At 50.6% G+C, this 24,042-nt stretch overlaps 1 protein-coding gene across 1 annotated transcript; it reads right to left on the minus strand.

The window, feature by feature from the left end:
- Nucleotides 1-5,286: 5,286 nt before the first annotated feature.
- Nucleotides 5,287-8,068, minus strand: TNFSF9 (TNF superfamily member 9). The gene is made up of 3 exons (XM_028159396.2): nt 7,765-8,068; nt 7,166-7,202; nt 5,287-6,446 (listed from the first exon to the last, which is right to left on the minus strand). Exons 1-3 carry the CDS (start codon nt 8,023-8,025, stop codon nt 5,977-5,979), a joined length of 768 nt encoding a protein of 255 aa, XP_028015197.2. The 5' UTR covers nt 8,026-8,068; the 3' UTR covers nt 5,287-5,976.
- Between the last annotated feature and the right edge of the window lie 15,974 nt (nt 8,069-24,042).

Raw genomic sequence — 24,042 nt, forward strand, 5'->3', positions numbered from 1 at the left:
AAATTTATAGGGAACTCATACAACTTAACAAAAGGAAGATAAACGATCCAAACAAAAAATGGGCAAAGGACCTAAATAGACACTTTTTGAAAGTGGACATACAGAAGGCCAAGAGACATATGAAAACATTCTCAAAGTCACTAATCTTCCGAGAGATGCAAATCGAAACAACAATGAGATACCATCTCACACCTGTCAGAATGGCAGTCATCAACAAATCAACAAATGACAAGTGCTGGTGAGGATGCAGAGAAAAAGGAACCCTCGTGCACTGCTGGTGGGAATGCAGACTGGGGCAGCCACTGTGGAGAACAGTATGGAGTTTCCTCAAAAAATTAAAAATGGAACTCCCATTTGACTCAGTAATCCCACTTCTAGGAATATATCCCAAGAAAGCAGAAACACCAATCAGAAAGGATATATGCACCCCTCTGTTCATAGCATCACAATTTACAATAGCTAAGATTTGGAAACAGCCTAAGTGCCTATCAGTAGATGAGTAGATTAAAAAGCTGTGTTACGCCCTAGCTGGTTAGGCTCAATGGATAGAGCTTCGGCCTGCAGACTGAAGGGTCCCAGGTTTGATTCCAGTCAAGGACACATGCCCAAGTTGTGGGCTAGATCCCTATTGGGGGACATGCAGGAGGCAGCCGATCAATAATTCTCTCCCATCATTGATGTTTCTACCTCTCTCTCTCCCTCTCCCTTTCTGTCTCTCTTAAAGAAAAAAAATCAATAAAACATATTTTTAAAAAAAGCTGTGTTACATCTACACAATGGAATACTACACTGCTGTAAAAAAGAAAGAACTCTTAACATTTGCAACAGCATAGATGGACCTGTAGAGTAATATGCTAAGTGAAATGAGCCAGTCACAGAGGGGTAAATATCACATGATCTCACTCATTTGTGAAATATAATGAACAACATAAACTGATGAACAAAAATAGATCCAGAGACATAGAAGCATTGAACAGACCGTCAAACCTCAGAGGGAAGGCAGGGGGGTGAGGAAGGTTAAAAGATCAACCAAAGGACTTGTATCCATGCCTATGAGCATAACCAATGGGCACAGACAATGGGGAGGAGGAGCGGGAGTGGGCGGGGAGAGGTCAATGGAGGAAAAAGGAGACATATGTAATACTTTCAACAATAAAGAATTTTTTAAAAAATAGAATAGTACCTTCCTGATGGAGTCCTTGCAAAGCAATTAGTTTCTTGGTCCACTAAGCAGTAATAAATTCCAACTATGGTTATTGTTACTACTGTAGAATTCCATCTGCATTCCTTGAGTCTTGGTAACATCCTACAGACACTTGGGATCCAAGCACTGTGGGATGCCCTCAGACTAACATAACCCAGAAAATAGGACAGCCTCTCAGATCCCAAAGCCACTAGGAAAGATACCAATGGCCTTGGGGACTTGCATCCTTGGGGACCACTATCTTTTTTTAAAATATATTTTATTGATTTTTTTTACAGAGAGGAAGGGAGAGGGATAGAGTTAGAAACATTGATGAGAGAGAAACATTGATCAGCTGCCTCCTGCACACTCCCTACTGGGTATGTGCCTGCAACCAAGGTACATGCCCTTAACCGGACTCGAACTTGGGACCCTTGAGTCCACAGGCCGACTCTCTATCCACTGAGCCAAACCAGTTAGGGCAGGGACCACTATCTTAAAAGTCATTTGGCAGCACAGAACAGAACCCTCCCCAGAAGGAAAATCATAGGATGCTGAAGTTTCTCATTGCCCCCAAGGGGAGATACTAGATGTACTGGGTTGAAGTGTTCCCCCAAGATTCATGTCCTCCATGGAACCTCAGATTATGACCCTTTTTGGAAATAGGATCTTTGCAGATGTAATTAAATTGTTTTAAATTGGTTTTTTATTGATTTCAGAGAGGAAGGGAGAAGGAGAGATAGAAACATCAATGATGAGAGAGAACCACTGATCAGCTGCCTCCTGCATGCCCTCCACTGGGGATCGAGCCCACAACCTGGGCATGTGCCCTGACCTGGAATCAAACCCTGACCTCCTGTTTCATAGGTTGACACTCAACCACTGAGCTGTAATTAAATTAAGATGAGGTCATACCAGATGAGTGTGGGCCCTACATTCAATATGACTTGTCCTTTCAGGAAGAGAAGAGAAATGAAGACAGAGACACACAGAGCGAAGGCCATTGAAGAGAGAGGCAGAGATTGGAGTAATGCAGCTATGAAGCAAGGAATACTGAGGATTGTGGGCAACTACTGGGAACTGGAAGAGGCAGGTAAGGATTCTTCCTTAGAGCCTTTAGAGCAGTGGTTCTCAACCTTTCTAATGCCGCGACCCTTTAATACAGTTCCTCATGTTGTGGTGACCCCCAACCATAAAATTATTTTCGTTGCTACTTCATAACTGTAATTTTGCAACTGTTATGAATCGTAATGTAAATATCTGTGTTTTCCGATGGTCTTAGGCTCTACAGCAGCGGTTCTCAACTTGTGGGTCATGACCCACAGATTGAGAACTGCTAGCAGGGTTGCCCAAGACCATCGGAAACACAGATATTTACAGTATGATTCATAACAGTAGCAAAATTACAGTTATGAAGTAAAGGGTCGCGGCATTAGAAAGATTGAGAACCACTGCGTTAGAGGAAGCATGGTCTGCTGGCACCTTGATTTTGGACTTCTGGCCTCCAGACCTGGGGGACGATACGTGTCTGTTGTTTTAGGCCACCCAGTTTGTGGCCCTGGGAAGCTGCAGGGTGGGGCAAAAGTAGGTTGACGATCATTTGTATGGAAAATAATACAATAGTTAATAAAGAATAAAGTCTGTGTTTTGTGTACTCACAACTGTAAACCTACTTTTGTCCCACCCTGTCATAGGGTTTTCCAATAGGCATAGGGCTTCCCATGTCACCAGGAAGGGGCAAGTAGAAAACCTAGGCCCCTCCTCAGTCTCTCCAGGGTTCTGTGGTCTCACCTGTGAATTCCTGTGCATTTTCCTTTTCTCTCCCTCTCTCCCTCTCTCTCTCTCTCTCTCTCTCTCTCTCTCTCTCTCTCTCTCTCTCTCTCTCTGCATATGGGCCCTTTCATGCTTCTCTCTCCTGTAGAGGTGCGATTTCCTGACTAAGACTGCCTGTGAGGTCAAGCCCGCCCACTTTGTGGAGATTGGCCCAGCTTCTGTCATGAATCTATCCAATCAGCTGTGCCAAGGGAAGGCATCACCTGGTGCCAAGGGTGTTATTCAATAGGCAACAACCAGTGTAGCCAGACGCTGACCAATCAGATTTGACTGTGGTCCCTGGACCAAGAATTCTGGGGACTACCTTTCCCCACGAATCTTAGGGATGCACCAAGGGTTAAGGCTTTGGATGCTTGGTCACAAGGGCCATCCTAGGGATCCAAAGGAAGTATCCAGGAATGGGGATTAGGAGTAATGGGTACTCGCCAACCAGTATGGAAGTAATTTAGTAATTTAATGCCTAGTATGGCCATACTCATGGGTGTTAGCTCAATGTCAGTTCTGCCCATTCAGGAGAGACAAACCCCTTGAGGAGTAGAAATGGACCAGGCAAATGCCATTCACCTTCACGTCCACATTTTTGCTGTCCATCTCACACCCTCCTGTCTGACCACCGCAGACCGAACTCTCCTACCTCTGCCTCACTCACCCCGTCCTTCTTCTTAAGACCAATCAAAGTCTGCTCTGTGGAGGCTTCTCTGTCCACCCAGCCCCTTTTGTCCTAGATCTGTAAGGAAAGCCAGGGTCCAGCCAGTTTATATGGACCAGTGCAGAAGTTCTGCATGGTGACAAAATTATGGGGCAGGGAGAACTGGCTAGGTCTGGAGAGAGGGACAGCATGGTGGTGCTGTGTTTTCAACCCATTATCTGATTTTGTAAAGAAGTTGCTCATGTTTTCACAAGCAAGTGAAGTGTGGACATATATCTTTGGTCCGTTTTATCTTAGTCTTTTTTTTATTTTAATTGATTTCAGAGAGGAGGGGAGATGAAAGAGAGATAGAAACATCAATGATGAGAATCATTGATTGGCTGCCTCCTGTACGCCCCCTACCTGGGATCAAGCCCACAACCCAGGCATGTGCCCTTGACCAGAATCGAACCCAGGACCCTTCAGTCTACAGGCTGACACTCTATCCACTGAGCCAAACAGGATAGGGCTTATCTTAGTCTTTAAAAGGAAAATACAATGTACATCACTTGTTTGTCACTTGCACGCAGGGTTGACTATGGGGGGCGGGGAGATGAAATTGTGCGTCTATTATAAATTTTGTAGGCATAAATGATTGTGTAGGACACCATTTATGAATAAAATAGAGAATACTCTTTATTGCAAATTCTATGTAGTTCATTGATTCTCTACAGAATGCCTAAAACAGTGCCTGACACATCGTAGATGGTCAAAAGACAAGTTTGCATGAATGAAACTCACACAACAAAGAATTCTGCAGACCCTCTAAAGCTACCCCACAAATCCCAAAGGGGGAGGCTAGGAGTGAGTCTTTATTTCTCTCGTACCCATACTCAACCCTGCGTGCAAGGGACAAACAAGTGATGTAGATTGTATTTTCTTTTTAAAGACTAAGATAAGCCCTAGCCAGTTTGGCTCAGTGGATAGAGTGTCGGCCTGTAGACTAAATGGTCCCGGGTTCAATGCCCAGGTTGCGGGGCTCGATTCCCAGTAGGGGGTGTGCAGGAGGCAGCCAATCAATGAGTCTCTCATCATTGATGTTTCTATCTCTCTTTCCTCTCCCTTCCTCTCTGAAATCAACTAAAAAAATAATAATAATACTAAGATAAAACGGGCCAAAGACGTATGTCCACACTTCACTTGCTTGTGAAAACATGAGCAACTTCTTTACAAAATCAGATATCCGTTTGAAAACACTAGATGAAGACTTCCTTGGTATTCACAACATAACAGATAGAGACAAGATGCCCTTTTAAGTCTAATCTACTTGTTTAACATCAGTTCCTCCATCACTTTAAGTCTAGATGACCACAGACAATAAAGCAAGCCCTGGCTTGTAGCATTTGCTGATTCCCGCGGCTGATTTTAAGTTACTGGCGTGATGGGACTGAACAGAGCTGGCAAGTGACTTCCTGCAGAACTGTATTCTACAGTATTTCCACCACCCACTTACCATAGAGGAAAATAACCTCAAGAGCATACATAATAGTAAAATGGAAAAAATAAATCCTTAAAGCATACAGTAGCTGTGAGTCTCCGATAACACTGTCTGGTGTACAGTAAAAGCTCAGTAACGTCATCATTAAATTTATAAACATTTTATTACCCAGTACCATCCACCATCTCACACTGCCCCCTGGCCCAGGCACACCAGGTCACAGACAATCACGGTCACAGTGGCAAACCTGCCTATAAGACGCCAGCTTGGCAAAAGCTGGAGTTTTGGTCTGTTTTGTTCATTGCTGTGTCCTCAACACCTAAAACAGTGCCTCACACATCGTAGATGGTCAAAAGACAAGTTGCATGAATGAAACTCACACAACAAAGAATTCTGCAGACCCCCTAAAGCGACCCCACAAATCCCAAAGGGGGAGGCTAGGAGTGAGTCTTTATTTCTCACATATTAACGTAAGTAAGGATTTTTTGAGGTCTGTTTGGCTTGCTGCTGTTTGTTTCTTTGTTCGTTTGTTTGTTTTGGTCTGTTTCTCCAGCCGTGCTGCACAGTACCTCGCCTGGGCATTCAATAAATATAAGTTAAACAGATAAATATAAAGTCCACTGTCTGAGCGCAGGCTCATAATAAATACCAAGGGTTTGACTTGGGGCAGGAGTGATAGAGAGACCAGGAAAGTCCTTGGGGGGGGGGGGGGTGTCAGCAGCCAGAACTCCTGCCCTGCCTGGTGAGGTAGAGAAGCCAGGGCCCATCACCCGAGGCCCCGCGGAAGAAAGGCAGGATTTAGTCTCCCTGCAGCGGGTGGCAACCCCGCCTGCCTCATGAAGGCTGTCCCAAGGGCAGTCCAGCAGGGACCTTGGTGGCCACTCGGTAGAGGCCCAAGACCGTGGCACCTTGTGCAAGCTGCCAGGTGGGGTGCACCCCAGCCACAGCACTGAGATGGACACCCAGGCGCTGGCCAGCACGCAGGTGCAGCAGGCCACCCCGGAAACCAGCTGCTGAGTGCCGGGCTTCAGAGGATGAAGATGGCGGCAGGTCCAAGGTCAGGGCCAGAGCTGCAGCCTCTGTGCCCAGCGGCTGTAGGTGCAAGGCAATGGAGACAGAGCCAGAGCCAGAGCCAGGTCTGGCCACCACACGTTGCAGTTCCAGGTGCAAGAAGACGTAGTAGATGCCGGCCTCAGACACCACCAGCTCCTGCGTGTGCTCATCGTAGCTCAGGCCGGGTGTCAGGAACACACCTTTCAAGCCAGGGTCACTGTACCAATGCAGGAGCCCTTCCGTCAGCAGTACTGCAAGAGGAGGAAGCGGGGAGGGGTTATCCTGAGCAAGGATGTGGCAGGGGCACAGGCTGGGGAGGGGGTGAATGGGGCTCTGAAGACGGAAAGGTTCTCAGAGGGAGGGAGGGCTAGGGGATGGAGGCAGGAAGGGACAGGAAGAAGGGGGGAGGCTGTCAGGAAGAGGGAGGGGGCGGACTTGGAGAGGGCTGGGGGTGGAAGGTGAGACACTTCGAGGAACAGACACTTGCAAAAGGGGATGGGGAGGGGGGAGTAGGGTTAGGGACTGGGGGGGGGTGAAGGAAGGGGTTTAGAGAAGGAGGTGAGAGGAATGGGACAGCTTGAAGGTGGGGACTCAGAAGGAGGAAGGGGAGGGAAAGTGAGCGGGGTCTCAGGAAGGAGGGAGGTCTCTGGAAGGAAGGAGGGAAGCGAGTGGGAAGGAGAGGGTGAACTTCCCAGAGCCCAGTGTGAGAGACCAGACCAGGATGGGATTTGGGGATCCCGCCCTAGGCCTGAGAGGGTGGGTTTTAGTGGGCAGATGGAAGTCAGCTGAGGAGCAGCGGGAGTCCAGAGAGACAGGTTCAAAGAGGGGAGAAGACAGCTTTCAGAGAGGGAAGGAGTCGAGGGTCCGATTTAGTCAGAAGGAGGCCTCCAGCTCCCGGGACCCTCCCACTTAATGTCCCCCGGGGGGGAGGGAGGGAGGGAGGGGTAGAGGGATGGCGCAGGACACTCACCATCTCGGGCCACCAGCTGCGCGAACACGCCCACATCCTGAGGAGGACAAGCAGAACGTGAATGGAGGGTCCCCCAACCGCTCCGCAGCCCCCAGAAAAGGGCCCCACCGCGTCTGCGCAGACCTTACGCTCTCCTTTCCCCCTGCTCCAAAAGAGCACCCCAACACCAACGCACAAGCACACCTCAACTTGGGGGCTCAACCGGCCCCAACCCGTGGGGTCCGCAAGGACAGCACCCACCAGGATTCAAGACCGAAAATAAGGGTGATCCCTCCAGGTGGCCTTGGAACAGGGAGGTCTTGGAAGGAAAGCGGGAGTACCCCAGGGGTCCGGGAGAAAGTCTAGGTTCTCCGGGGGTTAGGGAAAAAGTGCGGGTCCCCTCAAAGGTTCGAAGTGCCCCTCGGGGTCCGCGATGGAGAAAAGGTCCCGCCCTAGGGTGCCGGATGCAGATGGGGTCTCACGGGGGTAACAAGGCGAGAAGGGGTGCGCCCCCCGAATGTCCTGGATAAAGAAGGGGTGCTTTCAAGGGCTCGGGTGCAGAAGCGGGTCGGCCCGGGGTGCAGGGTACAGAAGGGGTCCCAAGGAGGGGCGCATCTCACCTGCGGGGAGTCGGGGAGGCGGGCCCGGGCGTCGGGAGGGAGCTCCGGGAGCCTCCAGCCGGGCGCGGGGCTGGGGCCGGGCGAGGCGGGGCCGCGGGGCCGCTCCCAGGCGCGGACGGCGCAGGCGGCGCAGGCGGCCGCGAGCAGCAGCAGCAGCAGCGCGGCGCTCAGCGCCCAGGGCAGCCGGCGGCAGGCGGGGCCGGGGGGCGCGGGCGGCCGCGGGGCCTCGGGGTCCAGGACGGCGTCCGAGCTGGAGCGCATGACCAGCGGCGGGTGGCTAAAGCCGGGGTCCCGGGCTCCCCGCTTTATAGTGAACCCGGAAGCCCCGCTTTCCGGGGCGGAGACGGTGGGGATCCCAGCGCCCGCCCCCTCCAGCCAGACTTTCCCTAACTTTCTCTTCTCTGGATCTCATCTCTGGTCTCCTTTCTCTCTCTCTCACCCTCCAATCTCTGCCCCACTGCTTCTTCTTTCTCCCATGTTCTCTCTCTGTGCCTCTCCCTCTCTCTCCCCCTCCCTCTCTCTCTCTGCCTCTCTGGATGCCTCTTTGTAATTCTGTATATCTCCTTTTATCTGTGCGTCTCTCGCCATTTGTCCCTGTGCCCGCTGATTGTCTGCGTTGGGCTGGGTCTCAGCTATGGTTCTGTCACTTATTACTTCTCTGGCTCTCTGGCTCTGTGTCTCTGACTCTCCCCGTCTCTGTCTCAGTGTCTCTCCCTGTCCTCCCCCTCCTCTCTCCCTCTCTCCCTCCCTCTGTCTCTTGCTCTCACTTTCTGAACCTCTTTGTCTCTTTCCCCTCCTTGTCACTCCCACCCAGGTCCCCCAAGGATCCCCTAAATCCAGTATTTCTGCAGAACGGTCAGAGGACAGCCAGGCCTCAGCTGCCTTCTCCTCTGGAGCAAAACCCCCCAGTGGAACCCTGGGTGCCATACTCTGGTCCCCCCCCCCCTCACCCTGAGTGCCATACTCTGGCCCCCCCCCTCACCCTGAGTGCCATACTCTGGCCCCCCCTCCCTCTCTCGACTTCTCTGGGACCCTAGCCCTTCCTTGGCCTGCCCCCACCCACCCACCTAGACCGCTTCCTGTCAGGAGCCCCCTCTGGACCCCACAAGCGGAAGGCTGGAGAGTCCATGTAGAGAAATTCCCCTTGTAGGAAAAGGACACGAGTGAGACAGAGGAAATTCAAATTTCCCTTCACTCAGGCGGGGGTGGGAGGAGGAGCAGAGAAGTTGCCATAACTCAAAACCCAAAAGAGGAAGCAACCCTGGATTGAGAGATGGGAAGAAAGCCCTGCTCTGCCCAGCCCAGCCGGGTGGACACTGGTCAGTCCCTGAGCTGCTCCAGGACTCACTTTCCCAATGGTCTCAGGCCTGGGCCAGCCGGCCAGGAAATGCGGGGGGGTTTTGGTATAGGATACCACCACGCTGTGCTCGATGTTCTAGCATTGGGCCTTGCTGGGGAATTACAGAGAGAAAAACCATAATGATACTGGCTCAGGTTAACGCGCAGGTGCTAAATGCTTCCGTTATGTAAACGGTTTATAACGTGTGATGTCCAAACCAACAGCGACAGCATCACCTATGCAAATTCTAGCACCTCGGTCTATCGACTCTCTGGGAACGGAAAAAGCCCAGCCGTCAGCCCAGCAATCGGTGTTTGAATGAGGCAACCAGAAGATTCCAGGATTTGCCCGAGTTGGAGAACCCACTGCATTGGACCAAGGTTGTTCCTTCACCCTTGCAGTCCCTCTGACTGGAATGTTCCTTCTCCACATTGGCAGCCAGCCTGGGTTCCCACCATCCTTCCAGGTAAATGTGATGAACGGGGCATCAGCCTTTCCTTTCACTCTTCTGAAACCCCACTGCAGTGACAGTCAGTGATGGTTTTAAAACCCAAAACAAAACGGCTAGCCAGCAGGGTGGAAAGCCAACTATGATTTGCCTCTTGGAATTTCACCAGCACCATCCCCCAAAGTTCAGTTATTGGTGACTCTCGCCAATGCTGAAGGAGGGGGTGATGGGCGGCCACTAAAATAGAAAAGTTTACTGAAAGTCAATTCCCAAAAGAGACATCAGTTTTTCTCCAGTTAACAAAAAAATAAAAGGCCTTTTAAAGCGAGTGGAAACAAGCATTTATTTTAAATAAGAAAGAATAGCTATTCGGGACGCACCAATTCAGGCAGAAAACCAAATAGTCTTCCTCCCACTTAGGATGCAAAGGCAAGGGGTATTTCTGAGAAGGGAAGGGGGCCAATTACATCAATAGGCGGAAGGCATTTGTATTGGTACATTTAACATAGTGATGTTAATGCTAAACAGTGTTTTTAATTTTTAGTCCAGTAAGTCATTCTATCTGCTTTCTTTTTAAAATATATATTTTTTTTTATTGATTTCAGAGCGGAAAGCAGAGGGAAAGAGAGAAACATCAAATGATGGGAGAGAATCATTGATCAGCTGCCTCCTGCGTGCCCCCCACTGGGGATCGAGCCTGAAACCCAGGCATGTGCCCTGACTGGAATTCGAAGAACCGTGACCTCCTGGTTCATAGGTCAACCCTCAACCGCTGAGCCACACCAGCCAGGCTATACCTGCCTTCTTTACAAACAGTTTTTTTGGGGAAAACAAGGATTCTTAAGCCCAGCCCCAAGGTTATTTGGCCCTTTTTTAACATTCCAAAGGTTTGAGGCATAAGATGTGCACGGAAGTCTCTCTAGCATGGCAGCTCCAGCTCCATTTTGAAGTGGATCCGTATTTTTGTTTGTTTGTTTGTTTGTTTGTTTTTTGTTTGTTTGTTTTGACACTTCCCATCAGGGTGGGAAAGTATCAGTTTTCTTTTGTCCTCCAAAGAGCGGAAATAGCAGTGTTTCTGGTCAGAGGAACAGCAGTTATCGACAGAAGAATCTCTCTCTCTCAACACAGGACTATTGAGCAAACCTGTGAACCTGAATGCAGGCGCTAAAACTTCCCCACCTCAACCCTCGCCCGCCCAGCATCGGGACCCAGGAGATGGGATGATGACAGACCCATCTCTGAGGAATCTGACCGACCAAGAAAGCTTTAAACACACTGAGGCCACAGGGCCCTCCCCTCGATATCACTGCCCTGCCAAGAAGCCAATCTGTTTATTATTAAGCCCTAGTCCACAGCGGGCGACAGCCAACGATTGCCTAAGCTGACAAAAAGAACAAAAAGAGGAATTCAGAGGACTCCAAAGGTCACCATCTCAGACAACCCAAATGAAAGGGCCCCTCCCTCGGCCCTGTTACATCACCCGACAAATTTCCTTACTAGCCCTTTCTGCCATCTAGAATATTCTTGCTTGCGTACTTGCTTACGATTACTTTCCCCACAAAAGTGTTATCTCCTGAAGAGGAGCTTCTTCAATGGCTTGTTTCCAGTCTACCTCTCGTGCCTAGAGAATGGCAAGCCTCAGTAGTATTTATGGAATGAGTGACTACGTTAATGAATTACAGCAATTAACAGCATCGGCTCTAGAGATCAAAAAACTACAGTCTGAAAACGATGAATTTCTTTTTTTTGTTTGATTGTTTTTGCTTTTAAGTGGCTGGTAAAAGTCTAAAGAATAAGCCTATTTCCTGACACACAAATGATATGAAATTCAAATGTCAGTGTCCACCTAGAAACTTCACTGGCACACAGCCACGCTCCTTCATTTACATACTGTCTTATGGCAGCTCTTGCAATCCTACAGCAGAGCTGAGTAGTTGTGACGGAGATGGGCCCACAAAGCCAATATTTACTCTCTCTGGACCATTTTAGAAAAAAATTTGCCACCTCAGCTCTCAAGTTTCTTGCTGAGGGCAAGCAGCTTCCCCTCTCCGAGCCTTATTTCTCACATCTGTCAAATGAGAACAATAGTAGACCTCAAAGGGCAGTTGAGAGCGGGCTGTAGGCAGTGACAGGCACTTTACGAGTGGTTCAGAAAAGGAGAGGAGCTGTCATGCTCGGGCACCTTTTCGGCAGCTCTGGCACACCGTCATCCCAAGATGTGGCTGCAGAAACGGACTGCCCAAGTTGAAGTCGCTTCACCAAGGAGGCACAGTGGGTGTTCTGAAACCCTCTTCCACACGGAGGGGCTTGGTGTGGCTGTGTTCACTCCCTCCAGGGAGGGGAAACAAAGTCTGGCACCCTGGGGAAGGCTCAGGCCACAGCCGGGGAGCACCATGACGTGCAGCTGTGGTTGGGACATCTGAGCCAGACAGCCCCACCCACCATGGAGCTGTGGGCATTACCTTCCTAGTACCTCTGTGCTCAGCTGTCTCCCTGAGGTGAGCGTGGGCCCATTTTCCTCATCTCTAGGGGTAGGGCCTGAATCCTCATGCTCAACATCATAGGGCTCCAGGGAGGGATGGGGCCGGAAGCAGTTGAAGGGGGGAGCCCCTAGCTTCTACCTCTGAGGCCCAACAAACAGGCACTTGCTCCAAGAGGTGTGCCTTAATTTTTTCTAGAAAACCTCATTTCCTTTCCTCTGGGTTTCCCATTGTCCCCATCCCCTGGATGTGGCCTCCCCCAGGGTCAGCTTTTCTGTCCTGGATCCTCTGTGTCCCCCAGGGCAGAGGCAAAGCCTAACAGAGGATGTTAGTGATGTTTGCTGAGTGAGTGTACAAGCCAGTGAGCAATGCACCAAATTGGGGGGGGGCAGGGGATGTGACTTGAGAAAAAGAGGAAAGGGGGAAGGAAAGAATTAAGAGTGGTAACATGTATTGAAGGAGGAAAGAGGCACAAAGAGGGGAATTGCATTGCCTACGTTAGTCAAGTCTCTCAAAAAGCTGGGTCCCAGGTAGGCCAGGAAAACACAGGGCCGGCACAAGTGCACACCTCTCGTATTGTGTAAATGTTGCAAGGCATGGTGATGCAAAACACTGGAGCTTCGCCCTAGCTGGTTTGGCTCAGTGGATAGAGCGTTGGCCTGTGGGCTGAAGGGTCCTGTGCTCGATTCTGGTGAAGGGCACATGCCCAGGTTTTGGGCTTGATCCCCAGTATGGGGCATGCAGGAGGCAGCAAATCAATGATTCTCTCTCATCATTGATGTTTCTATCTCTCCCTCCCCTCTCCCTTACTCTCTGAAATCAATAAAAAATGTATTTTAAAAAAAACAACAACACTGAAGCTTTGGGGTGCATCCCAGGCTACTCTGGGCTTGTGTGTTTCCAATGTGATGTTTTGTGTTCAGAGATGAGATAAAGGGGTTCCATGTGTTCACAGAAGTGTTTCTAATTGAGAAACAACAAATAGCACAAGATCCAAACTGTGGGGCTTCATCCCAGCTCTGCCTCCTGGTAGTTATATGATTTTGAGCAAATTCTTTCACCTCTCTGTTCCTTGCTTTTCCTATCTGGGAAGTGTGGCTACCACCAGTGACCACCTCATAGGATTAGTGTCAAGAACAGGGAATCAGCCCTAACCAGTTTGGCTCAGTGGATAGAGGTCCCAGGTTTGATTCGGGTCAAGGGCATGTACCTTGGTTGTGGGCACATCCCCAGTAGGAAGTGTGCAGGAGGCAGCTGATCGATGTTTCTCTCTCATCGATGTTTCTAACTCTCTATCCCTCTCACTCTCTGTAAAAAAAAAATCAATAAAATGTATTTTTTAAAAAAAAATAGGGAATCAGCACAACAAAGTGACAACAAATACATATCTATCAACAAGTGAATCTAAAATCAAATGAATAAAAAATCTGATGAACAGAATAAACTGGTGAATGTAATAGAATCAGGGGCATGGAAATGGAGCGAACTAACAATTCTTGGGGGAAGGGGGTTTAGTGGGGGTGTGGGAAGAGATTGGACAAAGATCTTATAAGCATGTATGCAGTAACTATGGACGCGAACAGTGGGGTGGCGAGAGCCTGGGTTGGGGTGGGAGCCGGGTGGAGGGAAGCTATTGGGGGGGGGGGGGGGTGAGAGGGACATCTGTAATAATCTGAACAATAAAGATTAAAACAAACAAACAAAAGAAAAACAAAAAAATAGGGAATAAAAAAAAGAATAGGGAATCAGAATAGCATTAGGCATACAGTAAGCATCATGGTTGCCAATGGGGCTGACCGTCTGGTAGCTCTGTATGATTGTATGCAGGGGTTGATCTTGTGAATGAACAACCAGGGTCCAAAAATTAGTGCGGACATCTATTGCAAAGATGTTCTGATGAAAATAGCCAAAACAGCCGAAACTGGTTTGGCTCAGTGGATAGAGCGTCAGCCTGTGGACTGAAGGGTCCCGGGTTCGATTCCAGTCGGGGGGCATGTGCCTTGGTTGTGGGCGCATCCCCGGTGGGGGGTGTGCAGGAGGCAGCTGGTTGATGTTTCTCTCTCATCGATGTTTCTGGCTCTCTATCCCTCTCCCTTCCTCTCCGTAAAAAATCAATTAAAAAAAAAAGAAAATAGCCAAAACAAATCATCGAAAGTGAAATTGTCTGTTGTTGTTTGAAAATCAGTTCAGTAATCACAGGTGTGAAGGTTGAGTCATCTCTTTCGGGCTAACAGAAATCTCTAAGGGTTAAAAAATAAAGTGCTACATACCAAATGCGGGGTTTGTTTCAGAGCAGAGGTACATTTGCATAGTGCATTTCTGGAAGGTATAAAAGAAATGTGGGATTTGGGCTGAGAGAATTTGGACCTTTTGCTGTATGTACTTTCACCCACTGCATTTTTTCCATGTGCTACTGTTTGTTTTGGGGTTTTTATATTAAGCACGGAATTGTGATCAAGTACACACACATACACAAAGAAAGAAACCAGTGGCCTGAACTCTTTTGGAAGGGAAAATTTAGCACCAGTGACATCAAAGACAGGAAATCGTGTTTCCCTGATAAAAATAGAGTAATACAGAAATGGGGAACACCCAGGCAGACCAGAGCAGGGCCCCGGGGACCCCTCAGAGGGGCTCCTTGTGAGAAGTCAGCTCATTCTGCTGGGAAGCAAGCCAGCCTGCCCTAGGAAGGAAGTCTCAGCTGGGCTACCACCTGGAAGGGACTCTCCAACTTGCCCTAAGGCAACTGCCACTAAGACAGGTACCAGACACCCCTATGGCAGTTATACAAATGAAACAGGCGCACAGAGACCTACACAAACTCTCTCTCTCTCTCTCTCTCTCTCTCACACACACACACACACACACACACACACACACATATCTGGGCACATATCTATAATTATAGATACACAGGAGCAGCCACCAAAGCTAGCCAACAAGCACACACAGGGACATATCTCATCAAGCACATGGAGAATAGAACAGTTGCACACACATACCAAAACAGACATGGAGATACACAAAACAGGCACACTCTGAGACGGATGCCCAGAGACAATAATAGATACACAAAGAGCAGACACACAAGCTAGCCACCAGCAGACACAAGGACACACTCATGGCCATGGTCACATATGCCCACTAAAGCATAGCCTCAGAGAGACTCAAACACTCTCGGGGTGGGCAATCAGAGACACAGCAGGCAAATCTGGAGAGACCAGCAAGACACGTGAAATAAAGACACAAAATGCAAGGGAACACAACCAAAGGAACCCAGGCCTTTCCCACAGAAGAGACCCAGGCTCCATCCTTCAAACCGCCCAAGATCCACCACCTTCTAAAAGGAATCCAGGCTCTCCTTCTGGGTGCCCATCCCTCCCTCGAGGAACCTCAGGGTCCCTTACAAAGGAAGGGCTTAGTGTAGAAGAAGCAACAGGAGAGAGCCTAGGCAATACTCCGCTTTGGCTCTCAGGAAACGTTATTGGGGGGGCGGGGGAGAGAATGAGCCATGGTGGGCTGCTGTCAGCTCACAGCAAAGTCAGAGAAAAGGGGGCCTTGGAGACAGGTTCAGGGGGTGAGCTGCTGCTGCCTGTTGCTCCCCTGGTTGAAAGTTTTGTGGGGGCCCTTGGAGTTTAGGAGAGAAAAGTAAAGATGAGAGGGAAGACAAGCCTGGGCGTGCTCCAGAGAGAGCCGGTTCCGGGTCCCTTTTCTGGTCAGCAGCACCCAGGGAAGGCCGCGGGCGCCCCCTGGTGAACCAGGAGCCTCGGTCCAGAGCTGCACGGAGTTGGCGAGGAGAGGGCGTCTAGACTGAAAGGAGGATAAGATGCTTCTAGTCCGCCTCAAATGCAAGGCCTGCAGAGGAAGGAGAGTGGGGTGCGGGAATAGGGGGACGGTCGCCCGGAGCCGGAACGGGCAGGGTCCTTGGCGCCTAAAGAGAGCTGCGTTTAGCAGGAGTGGCACAGAAGACCCTCCCCCGCCCCTCCGCCACGCAGCCCCTAGTCGGGCCGCCAGATGCTGGGCTGGAACCCAAGAAGACACAGTGAGACCAGAGGCGGATTCCCATTGGTCCGCGCCCGACCAATGAGGCGCCGCGAGGGCACCCGGTAGGGCGGGGCGATCGCTGACTCAGAGGGAAGGATTCCGTCCCGCCCAAAAATGGATCTCGGCCAGAAAATGACCACCGAGGAATCGCCCAAGAATCGGCCTGTCCAGCACAGAGTTATCGCCAACTCCGACGTGACTTTGACCCGCAGAACCCTGAAAAAGGTGGGCCCGCCCCTTCCAAGGTTGACCCGGGTCCGCCCCCCCGCCAAGCCCTGCCCACTCCCCAGCCCCGCCTACTTCCCGTCATTATCTCTAAGCCACGCCCAATTTGCCAGCCGCCCCCCCCCCCCAGTGCCGCCCACTTTCCTGTCATTCTCCCTGGGCCCTGCCCACCTCCCCAGTCAGGTGTCTCTTGCTCACTCTCCTGCCTCACCCACTTTTCTGTTTTTCTTGGTCCAGCACCCCCTCTCCCCAGGCTCCGCCCTTCCATTGACTCCTATCTAAAGTCCTCCCTCCTTTCTTTTTTTAAAAAAAATATATTTTATTGATTTTTTACAGAGAGGACGGGAGAGGGATAGAGAGCCAGAAACATCGATGAGAGAGAAACATCGATCAGCCGCCTCCTGCACACCCCCCACTGGGGATGTGCCCGCAACCAAGGCACATGCCCTTGACCGGAATCGAACCTAGAACCCTTCAGTCCGCAGGCTGACGCTCTGTCCACTGAGCCAAACCGGTCAGGGCCTCCCTTCCTTTCTTGGGTTCCACCTTTCCAGAGCCCAAAGCCTTCTTCCAAGTTTGCAATCCATCCCCAACCCTAGTCTAACTTCCCTGGGGACTTAGCGGCCTGCGGGTCTGACCATTTTGTCTCATTCCTTTAGGCTCCTCCCCTTGTGTGCCGCCCTGTCTTCTCCCAGGCCCCACCCACACTATCAAAGACCTTTTTTTGTCAAGTTCCTGGTGTGGGACGGAGCCTCCTAGCTAACGGAGAGAGAGAGGCCTCAGTTTCCCCAGCCCTGCCCTTCCAAGGGAAAGCCCCTTCCTCTTGGCCGTCTAACTACCGCCCCCAAAGGGACCCTGCCCCTGCCCACGTGGTCTTCACCAGGCCAGCCCACCTCTTCCCGCGGTAGCCCCGCGGGGCTCCAGAGCTCTAATACCAGTCCCGGTGGGAGCGCCCCCACCCGCCCACCCACCCACAGTCGATAAACTTACCACACAGGGTGTTAACGGGCCTTTCCCGACATGGTGATCTGGTTACCAGTGCCTGTGGCTGAGGAACCCGCGCAGATCAGTCCCGTCCCATTCGCTGCCACACTCCACCGCCAAGGTGTTGGTGGCTTTGGACATGCTGTGTCTGCTGCTGGGTGAGCCTCCTTCCTCCCCCTGCCCCCCTTCCCCCCAGCTTTGAGACACCCATGATGCTGAGGAGGTCTGTCTGCCTGTCTCTCTGTCTTTATCCAAGGGCGGCTAGACTGGAGACTGTGGTGTGTCTTCACATCTGTGCATTCATCAGCGTATTTCTGGGATGTCTGGGTCAATGTGTGTTTGTGTGAATGGGAGAGAAAGGGATTCTACACAAAAGTGACTTCCTGGGTCTGGATGCTGGGGTCAGCAGCTGGCTGTGCGTTTTTTTCTTTTTTTCAGTCTTCCATGATTTTATCTTCTCCCTTCAACCATTTTCTTTTTGTTTTTCATGCTGTTTTACTTATTGTATGTCTTTTTATATGGAATGTATTGGGGTGACATTGGTTAATAAAATTATATAGGTTTCAGGTGTATAATTCTATAACACATCTGCTGTATGACTTTTTGAGTTGCATATCTGGGTCCCTCTATATGTCTGGGGGTTGTCTGTGTTATATGTATATCCATGTGAATGCACGATTCCATGTTTGTGCTCATGCATGTGTATTTGTGTGTGTGCGTACAACTAGGTCTGGCTGTAGAATGTATCTGTGACTGTGTGTGTGTGTGTGCGTGTGTGTGTGTGTGTGTGTGTGTTGTGTGTGTGTGTGTTTGGGTCTCTGTGTTGTGTGTTGTGGTGTATTGACTTGGGGAAGGTAATGGTTATTGTGTCCTATTCATACACTTGGTCTATGGGAGCCTTTTCATGCATCTGGGTTGGGGATGGATCCAGTGGTGTTTGTGTAACTCGGTGTGTGTCTGGGTCTATATGGACCTATAGTCACAAGTATATTGTTACATTTTGTGTCTATGTGTGTATATCCCAGTGGGCAAAGCTAGTGACGAAAGCCCCCTTGCTGGGGAGGAGAGTCCAGGCTGGGACACTTTGAGCTCCCAGCCCAGAAAGGGAGTTGAGGGCTGTGAGAGGCTGGGTTCCAACTGCCTAGCTCCACCAAACTACAGTGGGCGAGATAATGACAGGGTCAAAAGAAGGGTGGCAGGCCTGGCGGTAGGCTCATAGGGTGAATGGGCCTAACAGAGAGCCTGGCACCTGCTGGAGACAGGCCCCCCTGCCCTTTCTGACTTCAAGGTGGTGGTATCAGGGGCCTGGACCCTGCTCACACACATTCACACCAATATCTCCTAGATCAAGCATGTCAGACTCGCGGCCCACGGGCCACATGCAGCCCACAATGAATATTTTTGCGTCCCAGCCAATATAACGGTATGTAAGAAACGTTTTAATAAAAATTTTGTAACTTAATTTTTACAATATCCTCATACATAACTAGAGGCTCAGTACACAAAATTCATGCACTGGGGAGGGGGGTATCCCTCAACCCAGCCTGTACCCTCTCCAATCTGAGACCCCTCCAGGGATGTCTGACTGCCCTCTCACAATCCAGGACTGCTAGTTCCCAACCGCTCGCCTGCCTGCCTGGTTGCCCCTAACTGCTTCTGCCTGCAAGCCTGATCACCCCCTAACCCCTCCCCTGCCAGCCTGATCAACGCCTAACTGCTCCCCTGCCAGCCCGATTGCCCCTAACTGTCCTCCCCTGCAGGCCCAGTCACCCCTAACTGCCCTCCCCTGCAGGCCTGGTCGCCCCCTACTGCCCTCCCTTGCAGGCCTAGTCCCCCCATAACTGCTCTTCCCTGCAGGCCTGGTCCCCCACAACTGCCCTCCCCTGCAAGGTTGGTTCCTCCCAACTGCCCTCCTCTGCCGGCCCGGTCACCCCTAACTGCCCTCCCCTGCTGGCTTGTTCACCCACAACTGCCCTCCCCTGCCAGCCATCTTGTGGTGGCCATCTTGTGTCCACATGGGGGCTGCCATCTTGTGTTGGAGTGATGATCAATTTTCATATTACTCTCTTATTAGATAGGATTTCTCATTTATTTCAGCCCTTTGTATTCAGCATGTCTCTATCAAAATAAATCTACGTTCCTATGAAAATTGAAGCTTTTGTTTTTTTTGCAGCCAACAGAAACTTACACCTTGTTTATTTGGCCCATGTGAGCCTTTAAGTTTGACATACTTGTCTTAGATCAACCAGCTACAGAGCCATAGAAATAGGCATGAACACACACACACAGATCCCAGACATGGATGTGTGGGTTGTGCACACACCAGCACAACCCACACATCCATGAACACACATGCATAATCTTACATACACCGAGATTACAAAAAAGAGCATATACTCCCACACATGCACCTATGTGCACCACAAACACCTATTCACAGATACATACACACGACATGATATGTGCACATACCAAGTCATGTGTGTCTGTGTTCATGTACATCCCTAGCACACAGGTGTGCATGCCAGAACAAACCACACACTTCCAAAAAGACATGGTCACATACATAGTCTCATACACACTAAGAAAGACACAAGAAAATTCACAGCCACATAGAATGACACATTCACCAGGAAACATACATCTACATATAATCATACAGCCACACTAGGAAACATACAAGCTCAGAGACATACTCATGTAGTAGGTGACATAGACCTAGATATCCATAAGCACCTACACACACACACACACACACACACACACACACACACACATTCACAGATGCACACAGCCACAATCATCCTCACATACAGCAGGACTGTACACACAGAAAAAGTGAGCCCTTCCACCCTTGTCCCCTCATTATCCTAACTCCTTACCTACCTCATTCACAGGCTCCACCCATGAATGAGGATTCTGTCCTCCTCTGGCCTTCTGGCCAGGCCACTCTCCCTACCTTCCCACCTTCCCACCATGTCCATGTTGTGGAGACACGGGGAGGACAAACTGCCCAGAATGCCTAAGGAGAGTAAGCTCAAGTGGCCTGTCCCTGAGTAGGGTCTTCTCTGTCCCCTGCAGTCAGCATCCCCACCAGGCTGAGTGAGAGCAGTTTGCTAGTACCCCACATCCAGGTCTTCTTTTGCAATGAAACCACCATCAAATGCACCCTGGTGGTTCATTACATCGCTGAGGACTCGGCACTCATTACCATGGTCTTCTTCACCTCCATCTTCACGGTAAGGGGCTGGCCGCTTTCACCCCATGCAGCAGTGATGTGCCACCGGCAAGCTTCAGCCCTTTTTCTGGCCTAAGACAGGAGGAAGTACCACCTCTTTTCCTAATGAAATGAGGAATCTTGCTGCTCGGTGGCATAGAAGAAATCTTTTCCCTGAGGAAAAGGTAAGGCTCACGACCTGCTGACATAGAATAGGGGAAATGCCAGCCTCTCCGCCTTTCCTCCAGTGAACAAAGAAGTCCATCTCTTACATGCATAAAGCAGGAAGCAATCCTGCCCGCTTTGGGGGAGTTGGGAAACATCCCCCTTTCAAACAGAGGGAACGTCCTGCCTCTTTCTTCTGGTAAAAAGGGAAGTCCTACCACTTTCAGGCATTCAGGAGATCTATCCTTTTCTCCTGGTATAACAGGAAGTCCTGCCCCTTTCGGACATGTGACAAGAAACCCTGCCTGTCTGACATAAACTAGGCGCCATCCAACCCTTTTCCTGGGTAACAGGAAGTCCCATCGCTTTCAGATCTGGAACTCCTGCCCCTGTCTGAGGTAAAATAGGAGGATGTCCCACCCCTTTTCTTGGTGAAATGGGAAGCCATGCCTCTTGCCTTAGTAAAACAGGAAACCCCGCCCATTTCAGGCACAGGGGCGGGAGAAGGCCCCAGGGTGCTGTGTGTGTGTGCGCTATGAAATGAGAAGCCTCCCCTTTTGCCTGGTTTGGTGGGAAACCATATCCTCCTTCCCATATGAAGTGGGATATGCAACCTCTCTGAAAAACAAGGGTTGGAGATTTTCTACTCTTATTGCTCCCCGCCTCCCCCTTCACTCCCACCCTGCAGATCAGCCTGGGAGAGATGATCCGTGTCCAGGGCCTGCAGCTGAGCTCACCAGCCTTCATGAGCAGCACCTACATGGCCATGATCTACAAGCAACTGGGTACCTTCGTGTTTGGTGGCATGGCCAGCTGGTCCCAGACTGACATTGCCAAGATGACCACATGTCACCTGGGGCCCCACTTCCTGGCTGTGTGCCTGCCCAACCGGGCCTCCTTGGACTGCGAAATTGGCTACATCACAAACCAGACAAGCTGAAGACGTCCTCTATGCCAGGCGAGTGGGCAGCTGGGGAGGAGAACCCAGGAAGAGTCCCCTCACCCCAGCTGCAGCTGATATCGGCCCTCCCCTGCCCATCCCCCAGGAAATCCTTCTGTTCTGAGCACGCCTTTTACGGGATGTATGCCATGATGCATCTGATGGTGAGTGCTGGCGGGAGACAGGCCACACACCCAGTAAGGTCAGAGAATGCTCCATTGTCCCCCGCCCCCACCCCCACTCCCACCCCATGCTTGCTGCCAGCAGTGCCAGGCACAGCTTCCATGGAGCTTGTGTGTGTGCCCCTGGAGTTGGGAGGGCAAGAATGGGGAGGGCCTCTCTCCTCTTAAGGCTCATTCAGTGTCCCTGTCCCAGAATGGCAACTTCCAAAACCCTGTCTCCTCCTCCCCGCAGCTGGCGACGGCCTGTGCCAGGCTAGGTCCATGCCCAGGGCTAGGTTCCACCAGGAGCGGGTGGAAGGGAAATCAGATCCAGCTGAGAGGTAGGTCCAAAGTTTTGGTAGTGAGGTGGCAGGAGGAGCTGGGGAGAAGGGAGCCCGCTGGGAAACAGGCGATGACCCACAGGCCCAGTGGACAAAGAGAGCACAGATTCTGGTGGTGGGATTGGATTACAAACATAGGAGCCAGCCCAGAGCACCTGGGCACATGGTGGACAGACACAATGGCACAGACAGAGGCCCAGGCCACGGGGCATGTGACAGTCACACGGATGTTTTCACACCAGCCACCCAGCAACATTTCTTCCTGAAAGACAACCCATTCTGCTGCCGGCCTTTGAACAAGAAAAAGACCGAGTAACAAAGTAACTGCAGCTTCTGTTTGATAAGAGAACAGGGTCTTTGAAGCTGGATGTATCACAGCCTCAACTGTGTGTAACACTGGGTGAGATACTCAACTTCCTTCTCAGGCCTCCCGTTTTGCATCTGTAAAATGGGCATGCAAACAGCAACTGCCTCCTGGGGGTGTGGTTTCATGTGAAAACATAAACAAGCTGATACACTCAAAGCACTTAAACCGGGTCTGGCCTAACTGTGACTATTATCTTTAATAATAGGCAAAACAAACCCCAGGGTGGATTGGGGCTGGGGTGTCTGTCAGCAATGCCTCGAGGTACACAGGTGGGGTAGCAGCGTGGCCCCCCACATGGTGGACAGATCACTCACAAGTAGGAAGCAGGCATGTCCCTGGTGTTGCAGACCTGGTAAAGAAAGGGCAGTCAATTTCATGAGCAGGATATTCTGGGTCTCCCTGAATTCCCTTGCCCCGAGTATTCCCCAAGTCCCCACACCTGATTTCTCCCAGAAACACGCAACAGCAACTTTCTCATTCAGCCTGCTAATTTCAAGGAAGTAAATTTAACCTATTACTTAAAAATTGGGTTTTTCTTACAGATGCTATAGTATAGGATTATACACTTGAAACCTATATAATTTTATTAACCAATGTAACCCCAATAAATAGAATAAAGAATAAAAATGGGTCGGGGTTTTGTTTTTGTTTTTTTTTTCTGTTTTCCATTTCAAAATCAGGAGCTCAACCCCTGCTCTTTGAGAGGTCCCTGCTGAGCCCCACCTCACTAGATTGGAGATCTGAGGCTGGCAGGAGGTGGGAGTTCCGGGCCACCACAGGAGTCTACCCATAGGGTCTCACCTGACTGCTTGGGAAATCGTCCCACATCTAACAATTCTCCCAACACCAGTGTGTAATTAATAGCATTAAGCTCTCTTACAATGATGGTGTCAGGACCACAGCCCATACCCTCTCTAGATGCTGAAATCATTTTCCATCCAAAATGGCAGGATGATTGTCCTGCCTCACACCATGGCCACCCAGGATCAGGCAGGTGGGTGGGCACAGAAACCCAGCCTGGGTGGATGGGTATCTACTCTTGGGGCTTCACGGTGCCTGCCCTAACCCCAGCTCTATGTGCAGACTGGCTCCTGGGGATGGAGACCCAGCTCCTATGGCTCACCATCCAGCTCCTTTTCTTCTCCCTGGCTCTGTTCAGTGGCCACATCCCGATTTTGGACTCTTGGCACCACCCCTATGACAGGGTCTTTGGATTCCTGCAAGGAGCCTTGATGGCTTTCTGAGTGGCAGGTAATGCCATGGATGCCTGGCTCCCAGGAAGGGTCTGCTTGCCGGGGAGCCATGGGTATACCTGGCATTCTTCACCTCCCAAGAGAGGTCAGCTGGGGAGGTAGCAGCCATGGGGTACAGATGACATCAGCCCACCTCAAACCCCTCCCCACATCATCCTTGCAGGTTTTCTATATCTCTGGTCTTTTTACATCTCCAGCGATGCCAGGTCCCAGCAGCTCCAGGTACTAGAGGCCACCTGCCCCCTGCTCTCCATTCTCTTCCCCCTTGCCCTCCCTCTGTTCCCCCACCCCCACCCCACCCCGAGGGCCATCAG

Source organism: Eptesicus fuscus, chromosome 6, assembly GCF_027574615.1.
Source record: "Eptesicus fuscus isolate TK198812 chromosome 6, DD_ASM_mEF_20220401, whole genome shotgun sequence".
Lineage (NCBI taxonomy): Eukaryota > Metazoa > Chordata > Mammalia > Chiroptera > Vespertilionidae > Eptesicus > Eptesicus fuscus.